The following is a 19,056-nucleotide window of genomic DNA, read 5'->3' on the forward strand; positions in this document are numbered from 1 at the left end:
GAGACAAGCACAGTTCCCTATTTTGTCCTTTTGTTTTAGTGTTTAGTATACCATTAATATCTCTGACCTTCCCATCTCCAATATTTCACTGCATGCCATGTGCAGTCTTTGACACACACAGACATATTTCATACTTTGGCTTATGTTAGGAGGGCTTTATATTGGCTTTATCGGACCACAATTTTGTTCTTCCTGTTTTGGACCAAATCATAGCTACGAAACAACATGTAAACTAGAAGGAAGGGAGAGTATTGAAAAACACACTGCCCCTTGTGAACATTTCTATAGGAGAAGGAATTAATTTAAAATATTGAACTCTAACTTCAATTTCACTGTTATATGCAACAAAAGAAAACCACCATAAGATGTCTTAACTATGTGAAACTAGGGGTACTCCAGTCTTGGCTAACTTAAAGCACACACATAATGCCTAAATTAAGATGTAGCTAAGCATTATGATATTCTAGATTGTCGTGGTCAAACTGGCTATATCCACATGGTCCTGTTGAACTTGATTAGAATCCTACAAACTCCAATGCCTTTGCAGTAGACAGTTCTTACACCTCTTTTACTAGGATGCCTGATCACCTCATTTGCCTAACAGTATGACTGCAGAGGCTAATGAGGTATTTGGAGGTTGGACAGTTAAATGCTAAGGGGGACTCAAGCACAAAGCTCCCCACGTAATCTCTTTAGGAATATCAGTAGGGCTGCCCCAAGCTGGCTTCCAAAGCCTTGTGGCAGGCAAAGGAGATGGATAAGCAGCTAACTTGGCCTCAAGCCTCACTCAGGGACTATTCTGCGCAGAGACTGCATTGAGTCACTGACTCAAGCAGCACAGAGGAGACAGCAGTAGCAACTCCTATGTGCCATAAGCCACGCAGAGAGGAGGAAGAGGGGAGTGGAGGTGACATGAAGGAGGTGCTTTCTTCCCTTTGTGCTCCAGCAAAGTAGGCACGCTATTAAAAAACCCTACTTCTCAACAAAGGGAGGCATAAATTACCACTACCCCAGAGCAAGGAGGAGAGATTCCAGTTTACTCTTTGTGGCATGTGTTCCTTGGGGCAGATGATAAGGTCATGAGCTGGCCTCACATGAAATGTATAAGTCACTTCTAAGACCATACCAGGATTGAAACACACACTTGTTATTTACTCCCAAATTGAATTCAGCTGCACTCCTTCCTCAGACAAGTTCTTGGAAATACTTTGGTAAACAGGTTTTGATATACAGCCTGGAGTAGCCTTTAATTAACTTGTATTTGTGCACTCTGAGAAGCATAAAACATAAGCATGCTCAGCCTTTAAATCATTGCTATTTATCAGATAAATTTGACTTGATGTCCTTGCTTTTTTTTTCAGTGGTGTATAACCCAAAATTCCTTCTGATAAGGAAAGGGATTTTCTCACTTTCTGCATAGGAGGCAAACCCAGAGCTCATCCAGGACACCCACATAACATGAAACCGTGCAATCTAGAGCTCACTGCCTTCTCCCCATGGCTCAGTTTACAGAGCCCTCGGAACATAAGAACCATTCCAAGAGACCAAAAAAGGCAGCAATCTCCTTATCTGAGTGCAGGGAAATGGAAATTGTTCTGCTACTTGATGTGAGGGTCGGGCTGAGCCAAAGATAGGGCTTGCTGTGCATTAAGAGCTTGGAGGGCCCTGGCCCTTAAGCAGTGATGTTGTTCCAGCAGAAAGCCTCTGAAAACTGAGAACAGCACAACCACAGCCTTTGAAAAAAAATTTTTTTTTCTTTTATGAACACTGAAGCAGTGTCTCTGAAGTAGTTTTCTTTCTCTCTTCTCAAAATTGGTTTGTTTTCTTTCTAAATTCAGTTATCATATTACTGTATAATACTATTATTAGCTATTGTGATATTTGTCTGCCAGATAAAGAACAGACAGAAAGAAACAATTTAATTCCATCCCACAAGCTGTTTAGCCAGAGAAGGTATTTAATATGCTGCAAAAGCCAGTTGAACACTGTCCATGCCGACAGCACTGGCAAAGCTTTCATTTGAAATCCATCAGCAGGAGAAAAGCAAAACCATAAAAGGTCATAACTGAACTCGGCATTATCGCTGACAGGGCTCAGGGTCATGGCAGACCTCACTGCTTTCCTTGGAAAACTATGCCCTGTAGCTCTTTTTCCAAGGGAGAGGAGTGCTACAAGTCGATGTATTATTACCCCTTAACACCCTGTAACAAGCATTAACACCCTTCCACATGTCAGTGTACCACAGGTTTAGGATAAAATTATACTAGAAAATGCCTGTGTTCTCTTGCAAAACAACACAAGAGAAACTGGAATGAACAGAAATTCTCTCCTAATGAAACATGCTCCCTGGCAGAGCAGAGGATACAATGGTCAAAGTTCATTAGCTCAGAGTTTGAATTTCACACCTCCCCTGTAATATACACTGCAGACTGCTCTCACCACATTGCCCCTCCTGACAACTCTGACATAAAACTAAGTTATTTAAAGACTGCCCTTTTGAGACCTGTGGATAAAGTAGCTCACAAATACTGGTGGCCCAGAGCATCACTTTGTGCTGTTGGGGTAACTGAGGCATAAAAGAGTAAAATGACCTCGCCCAAGGACACACAGGAGAATGGAGCAGGGAATGAAACCAGAGCTCACCACTCCCACGCAAATGCCCTCAGCACAAGAACATCTCCTTCTGCCACAGGCCTAATGGAACAAACAAATATATAATGCATTCTCAGGAGCCTCTTTCTAAACCATCTGCTCCTGTGCCTGAATCAACAAGCTGTTCGGATTACTCATGTGCTACACATTAGGTATCTGGTTTGATAACTGATTGAATTAGAGCTCCCATACCTGTCCACTGAAAGGCAGAATAAATTTGAGGAGTTTCCCCAGTAGGACTACAGTGGATTAGTCTCCACTGGAGTTCGGATCCTAGGAACCCTATGTTCATGTGCAGGAGTTGTGATGAATCATTTTTCAGTAACTAAGACATTCCTAGCATTTAACAGCAGGTAAAATACAGGAATTTTGTTGTGAGAAATAATAATGATATTTCCTTTTCTTTGTTAGAAAAAAAGGTGAAGGTAAGTACCAGGCAAAAGTAGTTATGCAGGGAGTTCTACTGAAATTTCTCCTAACACAAATGACACTGAAACCAGATGGCCATTCAAGGAATAAACCTGGATTAGTTTACCAGCACTGATGCATAGGACAACATAAGCTGGTTTTCCTCTACACATTGTTATCTTGCTGTGAAAATTTAATTTTGATACTGCTACAGAGTTTTGCCACCAAGCATTAGTTCCTATACTGCTGAACTACAACAGCAGCAATATAAGACACCTCTTCCTTAATCGCCAGTCTAGTTACCCTTTAACCATAAAACCAGTGACAAAAATCCTCCAGCAATCCAGAGAAATTTAAAAGGTTGAAGGTTAGAGACTGAGTCCACCCACATATTCTTACAAAATTCACTGCATTCTTGACCCGACTGTAAACAGGGAATCACATGGATACTGCAAGATATAATTTGATGCTTCTCAAAAGAAGCAGCTTCAGAATCATTCATGTTAGCACTTCTGAACTGCAGTATTCTCTGTCAAGTGTCTATGGTTGTTCCACTTCACTGTCTGCTTCACAGATGTCTGCACTTACTTGTCCAGAGAGGGAACACAGTTTCTGACCACTGCTGGCTCCACTCAGGCTGAGCATTGAGCACTGAGCCAGATTTCTCAGGCACTCACACAAAATCCTTGTAGAGCCACTGTGAGCTGTTGGTTCTGCTGCCACATTTCCTTGTAATAGAGTTTCGGGGCAAAGAACAAATGCTAATACAGCTTGTATATATGTGACTTGTTGAACCAGAACCAAGCCCTTCATAGAAGCAATGAATAATCCTACCATTATGTTCAATGACTACTGGAGTTAGTGATGATCAGACCTTGTTCTCATTTAAACTTGTATTTTCTCATTTCTGCTTTGAAAGACTCTGCTCATACAGATTCTGCTAAAGGCATGGAAGTAACAGGTTCCTCACAGAAAGTAACTTCTCCATCCCAAGTCAAACAAGGAATGGAGCAGAGGAGCAGGCATTAGTGAATTCTTGCTATACAACTTGAATGCCTGTGTGCATCATCCCTGTATATGTGTTCTTGAGTACTTCCTTTATCACTTTCCAACAGTGCATAAAGATGCAAAACACAGTATGTACACCAATGCTTAGAGTAATAAAAACTCATAACTATTAACTTTAGGCCTCTTGGGGTCTAATGACATTGCTCTCCTTTTTTGCATATATCTACCATATAGCTTACTAATCACCATGATACTTTCATATATAATATAGTGGCCAGTCTTCGCGAGCGAAGATTTGGGAAAGGTCATTAACCCTTCGAGCCTGCGCAGTGGATTTTTTTAGGTGAGACCCAGCGTGCGCTGAACTGAGCCCACCCTTTAATCCTGAGGTTCATCTGCCGGGGCCGAGTGAAACTCGGACAGTGGCAGTGAGGGTCTCAGAACGTAGGTTTGTTTAGAGTGACCTTCTCTTAGATGGATTGCCTTACAGGGCTGACGAGCTCCATCTGCCCGGGGGGCTGGGAATCGAACCCGGGTCGCAGCGGTGAGAGTCCTGCACCCTAACCACTAGACCACCAGAGGCCCCCACTTTCATATATATATATATATATATACACACACACACACACACACCACACAATACCACACCAGGAACAATACAAATCTAAGGGATTTAGACAAACAAGGTTGATCAAAATCAGCTTCCAGGTAGGTAGTACATGTGTTTCTACTTCTATATCTAAGAAAGAAAAAGACATTGCTAATATCCAAAGTAATATCGAAACACTGATCATCAGAAAGCCCTTGTATAGTCTCTTGTTATAGTCTCTTTGTTATAGTCTCTTTGTTATAGTCTCCAGTATAAAAACCAAGTTCCTTTTTCACAAGTGGTTACAGATTGGGGTCTATCACATAGCTAAAATGTTCAGAATCATGAATTTGATTAATAGGTCCATATACATCCAATAAAAAGTATGAAAGGAATGAATATTCCTTGCTGTCACTATAGAGTGAGAGCTCTTCCTTGCCTAAATCATCCCTATCTTACACTAAGCTCATCAATGGCTCATTCAATAGCTTTGGCAACTCAAGTCCACTTTAATCTGACACAGTGTCTGCTGTAAATCATTAGCTCTGTCTCACATCAGACCATTTTGGTTTTGGAACAGACACATGATGCAAAATGTCCCTTGAGAGATCACTCAGCAAGGAAATAGCTTATTTAAGAGAGCTAATCATAACAATAGAGAAGAGCTCAGCATGCACATTTTGGGACTAGTCAAATCCTTCAAAAGAAGATGTTGCTTAACTTGAATATCTCACTTCTACTGCATGTCTCCCAGTATTATTAATGCTTATAAAGACAAAGGTAAACAATGAATCAGTGTAAAACTCAAGGCTCAGTCCTTGTGCCTGAGTGCTGTGTGCTCATCACCACACCATCAGTGAAAAAGTCTCCTCTAACTTGTCTACATATCAGTGGTTTTGGTGTGTGGACTGCAAACAGCTCACACTGGAGGCTGAGTGTAATGGACACTTTGTTCATTGATACTCGTTAAAATTGCAAAGGAAAAAAAATCATTAGAATAAAGTTGAGTTTCTTTCAAGAGCATCTTTTTCCATGGCCCAAACCGCATCAAATCATATATTATTCAAATGCTTTGTGTCAGAACCCCTGTGCAGTTCAATTAAGATTGTAGCTAAAGTCTGAGTCTGACAGTGCAAGCAGTTAAATTTAAGACTTTAGGAGCCAAATTCAAAGGAATGCAGAGTATCTTTGTTTCCCTAAAAGTCATTATTAAAAATGATTTATAAAAATTTTACCCAGATAGAGTTTACAATCTAGGACTCAGGGTTTAAATCATAGCAGGATCATTTCTGATTTGAATCCTGGCAAATAAGCTCAATCCTTTGTCTCGTGGTTGGAGGTTAAGTCAATAACGTTATTTAATGGGTTTTTTTGTGAAGAAAGGTGTTTGACAACTGCAAGTATAAAAGCAAGATCCAGGATGTTCTTAAACATCCTCAGGAAAGTCTTTAGACCTTCTGCTCAAAGCAGGATCAGCTATAAGGTCAGATCAGATTGTTCAGATGCTTATCCAGTCTGAACTTGAATACCTCCAGGGATGGAGACTGCACAACTTTTCTGGGCAACCTGTTCCCTGGTATGTGTTACAGTCCAAATTTAATTTGAGAAATGCTTATTGGAGTCTTTCACATGAGAAGCTTGCCCATCAGCATGAAGGCTTTGCAAGTTGTAAGAGGTAATAATAAAAGAAATACTTCTTCATTAACATATTTATTTCATTTTATATTTTAACAAATGTCTTTGATTTGCCAAACTTCAGAACAGCCAAGCCCATTAGCTAGCTCTTCGAGAAACACAGGACTGGGTCAGCTCAGACACACTCCTCCAGAAAGCAGATGTTCTGTATTTGTACTTTCCCTCAATACATTCAAGACTCAGTTGTGGACTTTGGTCAGGCAGCAGCATTTTGAGCACTCAGCATACATATAGATGTGCCTTTTACCGCTAAACTTACAGGGAGGCAGCTCACACAGAGTTTAGAGCCTTATTATAAATAGCTAAGGCAGACAGAGCTGATCTCTAGCACCAGGACTTTCTCCACAAATGCTTGTTGCGAATGCAGAGTCAGAGCAGGGAGGGCAAGTTTCTTCCCAGTACTTTGGATGGAGCAGAGAGAACAGACAGGCAGGAATTTAGGACTAAGAATGAGCTTTGATAGAGTCAGAAATCTCAGGTTCTGTACATTCAGAGAAACATATCTTCCCTATTTTGATTGGCAGGCTTTGGAGAAAAGTACTTTCCAACGTTCATGAACATTTAACACCTTTAAAGGTGCAAACAGTGTGAAGGATTTTGTCTCAGTAGTGCTATTTGAACCCACTTCCTACAAGGAAGACATTTTTGCTCCCTTTTCCCACATTTTTGAGTACTCAGATGGAAAAGTCTGGCCTTAAAATGCATGTGTAACAAACTAGGAGTCTTGAGGCCTTGTCATGCCTTCGGCAGTGCTGATATCAGCGAGATGTCTCACTGAAGAGCTGGCAATTTTACAAGAGAGAATTTATTCTTTTTAGTTGGAAAAAGATAGCTTGTCATCAGCCAAAACACATGGCAAACTCCTGCACATTGTAAGGATTATTCACCCAACTCTCCCAAAAGCATCTCTGGGAATCCCACTGTTCTCTGGCACATTTCTTAGGGAAGAGCAAAGCAGGAGGCTGAGATGTAGCTTTATAAGGTTATAGAATTCAAAGACTTTCCAACCAATTAACTCCAAAGGACATAAACCAGTGACTTATATAATAGTGAGTCAAGGCTCACACAGTGACAAGATAACAGGAATTGTCGACCTAGTTCAGCTGAAATAATCCATCTTGCCCAATAACCTACTATAGTCAGCGGCCTGCAGCAGTTGTCTAGGAAAGAGTGAAAAGAAGGGGCATGTAAAGAGCAATTAATCTCCTGCCATTCTTCTAGCTGCTAATCAGCTGTGTTGGGGCTTTGGAGCCAAATGCTGCACCCAAAACAATGTATATGATGATTACTCAAGGACCAATTTTTCCTGGTGCTCATTTTTAACTGAGTTATACTTCTGACCTGCACAACCCACTGTTGGAAGAAGTAGTACAATTTATCTGTGCATCATGTGAAAATTACTGATTCTATTTTCTTCTATTCCTGAATTCTCTGGCACGTTGCTGGAATCTGCTTGATATTTATACTCATTCATTCAGTTATCTTTTAAGCCACAGACTGGATGAAAGAAATTAATTTAAACAATCAGGAGACCTTTATTAACAATATGTAGAGCAGTGTGCAACCAAGGGACATTCACTCTGTGGCAGTGGATATTGTACTTGAAAGTGTGATTCTACTGTTAAAGTTCATATGTTATTTACTGGATTTCTGGAATGAACTTCCAGTTCAACTTGGGTTAAACGCATCTTGCCATTGATTTCATTGGAGTCAAGTACTCGTCTTTGGCCTTATACCCGTGTTTCTTCCCCTGCTCACAGTCCCCATGGCTGCCAGCACAGCAGAGCCAATGCAGTTACAAGTGGTGACTGGGATGCAGCCTTGCTGGTGGAACTATAATTCATCCAACTACCTGGGGGAGCTCTGCCCCACCTTATGTCATAAACCCCCTGCAGGCCACAGATAACAGAACCCAGAGACAGACCCAGATCAATATTTTACACCAATTGCCATCTTTGCTTGTAGAAATCCCTAGATTTCCCTGGAAACTCTTTGCTGTGCAGCCACACCAAGGTGGGTTCATTAGCCCTTTCAGACCTAGATGTCACAGCTCTAGATTTTGGCTGATACTCCAGCTAGCTGGTCTAGAACCAGGCTGCAGGTTTATCTGCAAACATACTGCAGACTACAACTATCTGCAGCTGTCCACAGCCTGCTGCAACAAACCTGATAGCCTGGAAGGGTCATCTGACAAAGCTATTGGAAGGTTTAAGTCACATGTGGAAAAAATATAAAGCCCCTACATATGAAGAGCTTCATATTCCAACCAGAGCGCCTCTGTTCCCTGCTTTCTGTCACTGTAAAACAGCAGACAATTGTAGGAATTTAAATTAAAAGGACAAAATCTCTCTCCCCCAAGCAACAGGATGTTTTCAGTTGCACAGACTTTTAGAAACTACCTCAATCCTTCCTGAACTAAGAGTTTTAAAATTGGCAGTTCAGCAAACATCTGGATGCTGCAAGCATTAAATGGGAAAAACAAGTGGTATCTAACAAAAAATGGAGACAGGAGCTGTTTTTATCTTGTGGGTGGATTTTTATTTTTTTTAAGTCTGAGCTATTTATATCTTCATCTGGAATTGGAAATTTTTCAAAATAAACACAGTATAGCCCTAATGAACTTGCTTATAGTCCTTATTACAATGTCACTGCCCAGTCCTGATATTTTTTGAAGTACTAGCTTTTTATTTTAGTGTTTTTAACTTATCTGATTATTTTATTTAATTTGTTGTGTATCTTTCTATGCAATTCAAATGCAGAGTGATGTCTGAAGAATGAGTATATATATAAAACATCATGGACTTACCAACAACTGTAAGGTTGACTTGTGCTTGTCTACTGCCAAGTTTGTTCTCTACAACTAGGGTGTAACATCCACAGTGTTCCTGCTTTGTCGATGATATTGTTAGCTTGCTGCTGTTTTCATCATTCTCAATTTTAATATATTCATTTTCTTTAATCTGCCAAATAAAAAAAAAGTTATAAATTTCTTCATATCTGAAAGAGCTCAAAATATTATCATATTTAACATTATCTGCAGATAACTTTATCACAGAAGTGAAAAAGTGCAGCTGCTAAACCATGCAGTCAACACAAAGCATCTAGAAATGCAGTGGAACATTATAATGACTCCAGTCCTGCAAAGGCAACAGGGAGCATTGTTGTTACTGGAACCCCACTAAAGACCAGGAGTTTCACTTTTCTAACTTCTCTTTGACAAGCTGAAAGTGGAAACTGTGTAATTGTCAAAAGAGCAAAGTTTGGTCTCACGTATCTCACAGAAACCACAGTGGACCAATGGTTTAGCCCTAGTGCATTTGCCATTCCACTACAGAGGCCGAACGTGCAAATCATCCATGGCTGTGACTTTTACCCTCTTGTCTTAACCAGCCTTATTCTGTACTTCCACATAAACCAGAGCACAGTTTCTTGTGTTTGAACAATTAAAGATGACGTTGACTGAAATGGAGATGTAATGCTACAGCTGTGCAGAGAGACATTCAAAGAGCAGAATGAGCTTCCCTGTAGCACTTTTATTTTCTGCAGAAGCGAAAATCAAAATCTCTGCTGAATACCATGGGCATATTATGAACTAGTTTTTAATTGAAACAGAGCTATCATAGCATAAATGGCCAAGGTGACTTAGATTTTAATCAGTATTAGCTTGAGACATGACAGATTATTTAAAAAGCTCATAATGCTACACTGCAATTAGAGAAGCTGTACACTGTGTTCTTATGAAAGAGACAACATAATGTCAATGCCCTTCTTCCTCCCACCACTTCCTTCTTAGATAAGTGACTCTTCCAAGTCATTCTCAGAATTTCATTAAAAATGAAGACTATTTAGTTTGCCTTATCTTGTCTCATATATCCAGAGAACAGAAATTAAAAGTTTAAGAGCAGGACTTTCCCTGCTCTTTCCTCAACTGAGATACTACACATGCCCTGCCATATGCCCAAAAGTAACCTGAGAAAGATTCTCCTACAATAACTCAGACAGAAAATTAACAAACGGGATTATGTAGCATTAAAGTTTAAATTATACTGAAAGTTGCTCTGCTCTGCCCCCATACTTGTGAGATTCTAAACTCCTTATATTTTGCTTCATTAGAATCAACCAAAGGGTAATAGTAGAACTAGATCTGTGTTATTTAGAGAAAGCCCTGAAAGGATGCTCAGCGGTTTGCATCGGTTATGGGGAACATGAAGCTGGATCCCTGTGTTCCCTGGCTTTGAAAGGCTTTCCCCTCTTCAGCTGAGCACAGTTCCAGCATCCCTCCACTACACTGCTACCACGTACAACAGCATGGGTCACAAATTTGTGACATTCCCTTTCTTCAAGCGAAAGGTATTTGCCTGGAATATACCTGTGAGTGATTCTCTTGCACCTGAGGGAATATGAGGAAGGAATGTGGAGAGGACAAGTTCCTTGGCACACTGCAGCAAACAGTGGAAGGGCTGAAATCACAACTCACCTCCTCCTGGGTCTGCTCAAATAATGAGTATGAATAACCCCCAGCAAATTGTTAAAACACTTGGCTGATTTTCACTTTTAGGATTGGGAATGGAACAGAGCTGAAATCAACCACATTTATAGAAGAGGAAGAAATCGAAGCCTAAAACAATATGTGGTGAAGTATAAGAGAAAAATAAAGCAAAATAATGGTGCAGCACAGGACATAGTAACTGGCTCCCCATTTAAAGTAATACATGAGAGACTGCTGCCCTCACTTGTCCTCCTACAGTTTTTAGTAGCATTCCTGAACTTTTTTTCCTTTTCTATCTCATTTGCCATAATGAACCATATAAAAATTTTTATGTAATTTTAATGTATGTTTTTGCAATACTTTGTCTCATAGTGAATAACTAAAAAGAAAGTATGAAGATGGTAAAAATAGAATTTTAAAAAGGAAAAAGTATGTCGAATCACAGATTATGGATCTAATATGGGCAATAGGAGCTGCTAGTCTCTGTTATCATATAGCTCTTGTATATAAAAAAGGCCTTCAAATCTATGTAAATAAGATTATTGTATTCAAAAATTAACTCAAAATTCCGCACAAACCAGAAACTTATTTTTGAGGGTACATTTTACCTAAATGTTAAGATAGCGTTTAGCAAAACCGTACACTGAATGTCACTGGAGCTTCTGAGACCTATTTTTTGTGGAAAGAAGTAGTTAACTACAGAAGAACTAATAGTCTTGAATAGTAGTAGTCTTGAAGCTAAAGAATTTTAAGAAAATATAGGAGTTCAGGAAAAAAAACCCACCCTTTTCCCTAAAGTAAGAGGTTATTTGGAGTTAGGAAGGATGGACTCTGGAATACCCTTTGCACTAGCAAACTGTTTTGAATTCTTTCAATTAAATGCTGACACATCTGGATTTAAAGTCTAAACTTCCTTCTAGGAGGAGATGTTTTTATTTATGCTCTATAGAGTGCATAACAAGTTCAGAATAAAGTAAACAGAATAGCAGCTCCAGTACATATTTATACTTGCTCTGTCCTAACATGACACTTCATCTTCCAGTTTGAACTTGCATATTGGGTTATTTAATTTAAAGTGGTTTGATTCTAAGTTGCTTCATTATAGCAACTTGCTTCAGGAGCTGCCCTTATGGACACATGTATTATAGTTTAAGTATATTAATTCAATTAGAAGGAACTTTAAACCCAGAGTGTGAGGGCACTCATGCCATGGATTGCTGTTGTGCCTTGTAAGGTGATATTTGTGTTGTCATGCAATTCACTCAAGCTTTTTATATGGCATTTTGCCCCTCTGACATAATTTTAGGCTCAGTATCAATGAAGAAGTCATTTTTTGAAGAACAGAAGTATCTCCTGTGACAGATACTTTTCAGATACCTATATATTCTCCATTACCTATCCTTTAATTACATGGTCTAAGCCTTTTCACAAAGAAAAGATAATTTGTTATAGGAGGATACAGGCAGAAAAGGGTTTAAACTGTAGCAAGAAAAATTTGGGTTTGGCATCAGGAAAAAAAATTCTCCCACTGTGGATATTTAAGCACTGCAATAATTTGCTAATGGAGATTGTGAAATCTTCATTAGTGGAACTTTTTCAGCAGACAGGAGGAAAACATCTGTCAGGAGTGACATGTTCCTCAGTAAGGGAGATGGACAAATGGGAAATGGTCATTGGTGCTCCTTTCCAGCTCTACTTTTTCAATGATTGTTAAAGTAGACCAAAAAACAATTTACCTCCTTACGAAATTTCATCCAGGTGCAAGTTATGGGTGCTGTTCCTACCACCTTGGCAAACAGTTCCACTGATTCACCTGCACGGACTTTTCTGTCTTCTGGGAACTGAGTAATCTGAGGAGGAGCAGCTGATGGGAAAAATAAAATAAATAAAATCTCTCTTTAGGTTTCTATACTTTAATTTTTTAAAAAAATTCAAAACACATACATGTCTCAGCTCAACAGTTTCAGAGCAGCATTTGAAATCCAGATTAACAGTTACATGTTGTTTGCAATGAAACAATTCTGTGGACATTGTTAATTCTAGTGGAGTGAAGCAATAACAATCTATCCATCTGAAGTTTGCTCATGCAAAACCAAGGTACAGACATCCAAAGGACAAAAACATTTAGACCTACCACTAGTTCCAAATAGACAGCTTATGAAATTTTTTTGTTGTGGGTTTTTTTTCAGAAAAACTTTTTTTTTTTTCTTTTGCACTTTGTATCTTTGAAGAATGGCTCCAGATAACTTCTTATCAATCTCCATATGTGGAGGGGGTCTGCAAACCTGCTCCCTGATGTCATCAGCAGCACTCAGAAAAATTTAAGATTCAAGACCTACGAAGATTATGGCTTCAGTAGCCAGATAAACATCATGAGAGACAAGGAAGGAATTCGGTGTCTTTATCCATCACACTAAATTTTCCGGTGAGCAGTGATGAATCATTTTGTTTGAGTATTGCAGTGCTTCTTTTAAACCTTGCTGTCCCATTCATATTTCTCTGTTCCTGAATCAGACATTCCTCCTCCTCTTCCCTCTCACTGCCTGAGTATCAATAGATGGCAGAACATCTCTTCTGCTAATAGTGCTACACCCTTGTCTCTCAGTTGTGATACTGAGTGTGTCAGACCCCGGTAGCTGTTGGGGTCAGATGCCAGAAATATCATAGGCCAGACAACTCCAGGGTGAAATCTGTACTGTTGCTTTATAAAAGCAGCACAATAAAAAAATATTCTTGTGTGTGTGTGTATTGGAGGGGAAGGGGGCAGACTTGAGGACCTATTGACAGAAATGGTAAGAGGCACTCCCTAATATTAGAATGACCTCACTGCCAAATATAACATTCCTTTCCAAAGCACAGGGCTACTGGGCATGAAAAAAGTGCTTTCTTTTCCTTTTCAATGTAATTAAAAAAAGAGGCCTTCCCCTCGATCCTCTAGGCTTTTTCTTTGAAAAGTCTTTTTTAAAAAATCTGAAGGAAACTGGGCTGAGGCACATATCTGGTGTACAAAACAGCTTGAACAGTTTAAAAGTCTGACAAAGTTTTAAGACACTGAAAGCAGGTTCCTATAGAGGAACTTTCCATGTAACTTTTAATATAGATAGCTTTGCCTAGGAGACTGCAAACACATGAACACATAATGCCAGTGATGAGGAAAAGTAGAATCTATCACCTTATCTGTGGTAGCTACTCATGCAGAGGTGGCATTCTGTGATACACAGAAAAGTCTCTTTTCACAGAAGGCCAGGGTATGTTGTGGATATATAGAAGGGCACGAGCAACACACTGCTCCTAGTATTTTGTAGGACCCTGTCTCAGACAGACCTTGCTATAGTTTATCTGATAGTAACTTCTTTGGATGCTCATAATTTGATTCTTAGTACAGTGTAACCTCATTAACAACTCTGAAAAGGGACTTACCCACCATTTAATCACATATACAAACAAGTTTATTAGGTGAACAGCTGTACTTGGAAATGTGGGTGACGTGCAACAAACTACCTGCTTTTGGAGGAGTCTTTGGAGCTGGTTTCTTCTTCACCGTTGCTTCGCCTAGTTAAAAAAAAAAAGACAAAAAAACAAACAAAAAGCAAACCATGTTAATTCAAAGGTGAGCTTTGGGAGGCACCAGATTAACTACAAACATCCATATCAATGCCTTGCTGGCACTGGAAAATATAATATGTTCTTCCAGCATATTAAACTTAAGAATTAAAAATACTTTCTAAAAACACTTTTAGTATCCTGAATGATCCTCAGAATATTCACAGTTAAAGCTGAAACTTTTAAAAGAATCAAAGAAATCTGCTACACGTCTCCCATGATCTGTCATAGTCCATTCCTTATAGCAGTTTAACTGGGGTGAAGAAAAGATCCATTTCATACTGAATTTCTGCTCAGATTTCCAGCATAATCAATGCTAAATGAGCTCAGTTAACACCACGTACTGCTTGTCATACCACTTGTGAGCTAGCAAAGAAACAGTGATATACCAACAGTAAATACTAGTATCACCCCTCTGCCTCATCCTATTCCCTAAACAGGTATAAATTTTGGCTATATTCACACACACACAAAAAAGGGCCATGGCAACAAAAATATGGCTTAGAACTTGAAATCTGGACATGTAAAAAAGATAATGTTCTATAAATCGTGAATTGTAAGTAGAAACACAGTTGAGAAGACAGGTAGGTAGAAAATGGACTATTAACTCTTTTTCACAAAACAAGAACTAGAAGCCACCCAATTAAATTACCAGGCAGCAGGCATAAAAGAAATAGAATTATTTTTAAATACAACATGCATAATCTGCGTTCACAGACACATAAATGTTTTACAATGTAGAAACATAAACAGGTTCAAAAGCACAAATTAATCAGAGTTAGGTCTAGTGGGGGCCATGAAATGTAACAGTTTGGATGCTTTCAAACCACTGAATTCCAGAAGCAGAGGAGCTCATTCCTTTTTGAGCACCCTCTTTTTGTCTGCTGTCCTAAGCGTCCTTGCCAGAGGATGGTGTCTGCTGTGAAAGAACATTCCTTATTTCCTTATATAAGCTCAAGTAGGCAGCTTGATTGCAGTAGTCTGGCTTTTAAGATGTCATTGCCTCCAAGGGAAGCAGGATGTACTAAGTGCTTTAGAATATCTGGCAGAATATACATAGGTGCCTAGTGATAGCCATAACAGTTTGAAAAGTTTTGAATTTTTTTTTCATTGTTTTCTTTATTTACTAAAGTTATTTCAAATTAGAAAACACTGAGCAGCAAAAAAATCACCCTAAATTCACCAAGCCAATAAAAGCAGGTTTTTTTTATTTTAACTCCTTTAACTGCAGCAAATAGAGCTGATACCCCAGAACTTATCATCTGATGCCCCATGAAACTTGGCAGCCATGAGCTGCAAAATCACCATGGGAGTTTAATGCTATAGCTCAGGCAACAGACAGATATGAAGACTGAATTGAAGTTTTAGAGTAATTGGACATAGTAGGTGGTGTGCTGTAGGTTATGAAAAGACCAAATTATTTCAAAACTACCTAATGGTTTAGCTGTCAACACCAGTGTTTATTCAGTTCATTCTGGAGAATATTTTGCTATGTAGTGAATACAGAAAAGTTTTTGCAACCTTTCCTTTTATAAACCTCTATTTTATTGTGATTTTCTCTCAAAGTATTCTTAGCTTTCATATGCTCTGCCTTTATGGATTTTGCAGGAACTAGAAACACAATAATGGAGAGGTAGGATATTCTTGCAGTACTTATGGCTGAGTCAGAAAAGAATAGTTGCATATTTGCCAAGGAAGCCTTTCTTCGATGACTGTCAGCTCAACAGAACCGGTTAAAGGATAAGATGAGAACTTGTGAGGTGTTTATCCTGGTGTAACTGGACCTCCAGGGCATGAGCTGTCTATCTGTCCTGCTGCATCTTCCATGTGGACTTCATGCTTTTTAAATTGAGGCCTTCAAGGAGCACAACTGTGATTAAAGGGACCCACTACTCTTTGGACCACCAGCAGAGTGACATGTACCCTGACTGCTGTAGTAAGTGACAGCAAATACATTTCCACATCCTCTTTCCTGCCAAAGCTGTATGAGCAAAAGCGATAAGCAGTGTTTTCAGAGCAGCTTTCCTCTTTGTCATTGCACGGTCACACCCTGAGCTAAAACTCTTATTTCAGGTTGCAGCCATATTCCATGGATGAAACTACTTTTATTTTGAGGTGCCAGCTGGAAGAGCTGTAGAGTCTACCATCTGCTTTTAAACATTCCTATTAATGCAAATAATGCATTAGTTACTCATTAGATGCACAATCCCATGTAAATTAACTCAGTTATATCATTTAAAAATGTGTAAACATTTTTGGTTTTGCGTGTGCTATATTTAGAGAAAAGCAGACTCTCTGCTTTTCTCTAAATTGAGAATGAAGTAGCTGTTGGGTCTCTCCTCAGAGCTGCAATGGCTTGCAATACAAACTACAATGACACAAATTTGTTTGCCTCCACACTACATTAAGCTTGATATGAACAAAGAGCAGCAACGATGAAGGAAAAAGCACAATTTGTGAAGTGCCATTTTGGGTTGCAGAGTTTTTGTTGCTATTTTTCAGAAATGTCACTGCAGACAAATAGGACGAAAACCAACTTCCTGAATCCAGTATGATTTTCACTCAGCTCTTGGCCTACATTGCATATTTGTTGCAGTACCTCAGTTAACAAGCAAAGTGCTGGTGGAGTCATCACACTCTCCAAATGTTCATGTTTCACACTGATTCTTTAATGTCTCTAAAGCTTTTTTCCTCCTTGCTGACAATGTGATTCTCTTCCTTTGCACAATAGCTGCACAAAATGGACATCTATATACTCAGATACCCCTCTCACTTTTCTCTGCCTATTATCAACCACCCAGTTCATCACGGAAGGGATCCCAACTGCATAATTTGTTCATTCACAACTACAGTCAGTGACATTCAATTCATCACATTAACAAGAACAATGATTCTATACATGCTAGGATGTATAATGAACCACTAGATTCATTTACCCTGTAAGTGGAGTAAATTCATGGTAAACCTCCTAGCCCTGGAATAACCACGGCAGCAAAGCAGAGATCATGAACGCATCATTTCATTCAGCTAGGGTACTTCCTTTTATAAGTAAATAAATTTTTTTTGTTTAAATTTTAGTTTTTACCCACCAGGACACTATATTCACTTAACTGAGGATATACAGACTGTCACTGGACTTCATCAAACCATGCAGGCTTGCTGGAAGGTCTGGCTGAATATCCTGTTTTGTAGACACAAATAGCCCTGAGCAGAAATGAAAGGCAGGGATGGGGTGGAAGGGGATGAGTACAAGGACAGGTCTCTGGCTCTGTGAAGCCATCTTCTTTGGCTAATAGTGTTTACTCCACTGTTTGTAGATCTTCCTTGAGAATACCAGCTCATCTTACGCATCTTTTTGAAATGCAACTTTTGTTTCAAAAGCTGCTGGAGACAGTGAAAAAATCTAATAAAATTACCAAAAGTTCACAAGGTCAAATGACTGTTTTCATTAAAATATTTGAGTTTCTTGGAAATGTTAGTTCAAGTCTGCTTCTGCTGCATTTTTTTTTTTAAAGACGGTTCGTCTCTCTTTTGATATTTACATTGAAATAGGCTGACACTGAAAACCAGCCTGGAAGAAAAAGGACTAATATTCCCCCCTTAAATGAATCTGCCTTCTAGAAACAACTTAACATAAACATTAAAGGGCTGGTATTTACATAACTTTATAGGCAGGTTTGCCTCTTAGAGACCTTGTGTTTGAGTGGGGGGGACATAAACTAAAAAAGGGAAAGATCCCATACAGGCTGTGAGCTGTGGGACATTTGGTTGTGCTATTCCTTTCCCCAATGGTGTATTTGTGAGAGCAGATATGTTCAGAGCCTCTGTCTTTCTTTTTTGCTTCCCTTTTTTGGAATTTTACTAAAAATAGGCATAGACCTCCCCTGAAATGGCTCTCTACACAACTTGCTTTCACAAAGCATGAAGTAAAACTCTTAGGATCTGAAAAAAAAATCAGTACTCGATAGTATTTCCAACTAATCCATAATTCCTACTGTCTTCCCCAGAGGACATGCCTAAAATTATGTGCACGTCCTCTGTAGTGATGGATTTCAGCACCTGGTAAACAAGTACAGTTATTACCTAACTGGGTTAACAAAAGGATGTTATCCCTGCTTCTATCTGCTCATGGAATAGCTCAGGATAGGAGAAGGGCTGATGATTAGGGCACTCTAATACTACAGACACATAGGAAACAATTTTCCCCTCATGCAAAACATGTCAAGATTTCATCTTCAGAGTTCAAGAGAAACTGAAAAAAGAAGTCATGTCTGTAAGGTGTCAGACACTATGGTAAGAAGAATATTTATGGAAAATTTATGGAAAATGGAGATTCAAGTATCCGCTCCTTCTTCCCCATCTCACTTGAATCCTTTGAACTTACAGGATATGATAATATTATGAGGTCTCTCTTTTTCACATGTAAATGAATCCCGTCAGTGTAATCTCTTTAAAAGCCTTCTGGGGGTAGATATCAGGGCCTGAATCAAAGGTGACTGTTCGTCTGTAAAGTTTCACTACTCCTTGCTATGCCAAAAAACATAGAATGACTGACAGCTAGAAGTGCAGAAAAAATAAAACACTTGGTCTTGTGGTCAAGGCAATGAATTAT

At 39.2% G+C, this 19,056-nt stretch overlaps 1 protein-coding gene across 1 annotated transcript in view; it reads right to left on the reverse strand.

Annotated features, from left to right (window-relative positions):
• Window positions 1-19,056, reverse strand: part of MYLK (myosin light chain kinase) — a gene marked incomplete at its 3' end in the record, with an annotated part of 183,550 nt that overhangs the window by 13,855 nt on the left and 150,639 nt on the right. The window contains exons 19-21 of the mRNA XM_017820844.1: window positions 14,343-14,393; window positions 12,578-12,705; window positions 9,159-9,312 (exon numbers count right to left, since the gene is read on the reverse strand). Coding sequence (XP_017676333.1) covers window positions 9,159-9,312; window positions 12,578-12,705; window positions 14,343-14,393 — 333 coding nt within the window. The remainder of the gene's footprint in view (window positions 1-9,158; window positions 9,313-12,577; window positions 12,706-14,342; window positions 14,394-19,056) is intronic.

This window comes from Lepidothrix coronata, unplaced genomic scaffold (assembly GCF_001604755.1).
Source record: "Lepidothrix coronata isolate B3197 unplaced genomic scaffold, Lepidothrix_coronata-1.0 Scaffold86, whole genome shotgun sequence".
Taxonomy (NCBI): domain Eukaryota; kingdom Metazoa; phylum Chordata; class Aves; order Passeriformes; family Pipridae; genus Lepidothrix; species Lepidothrix coronata.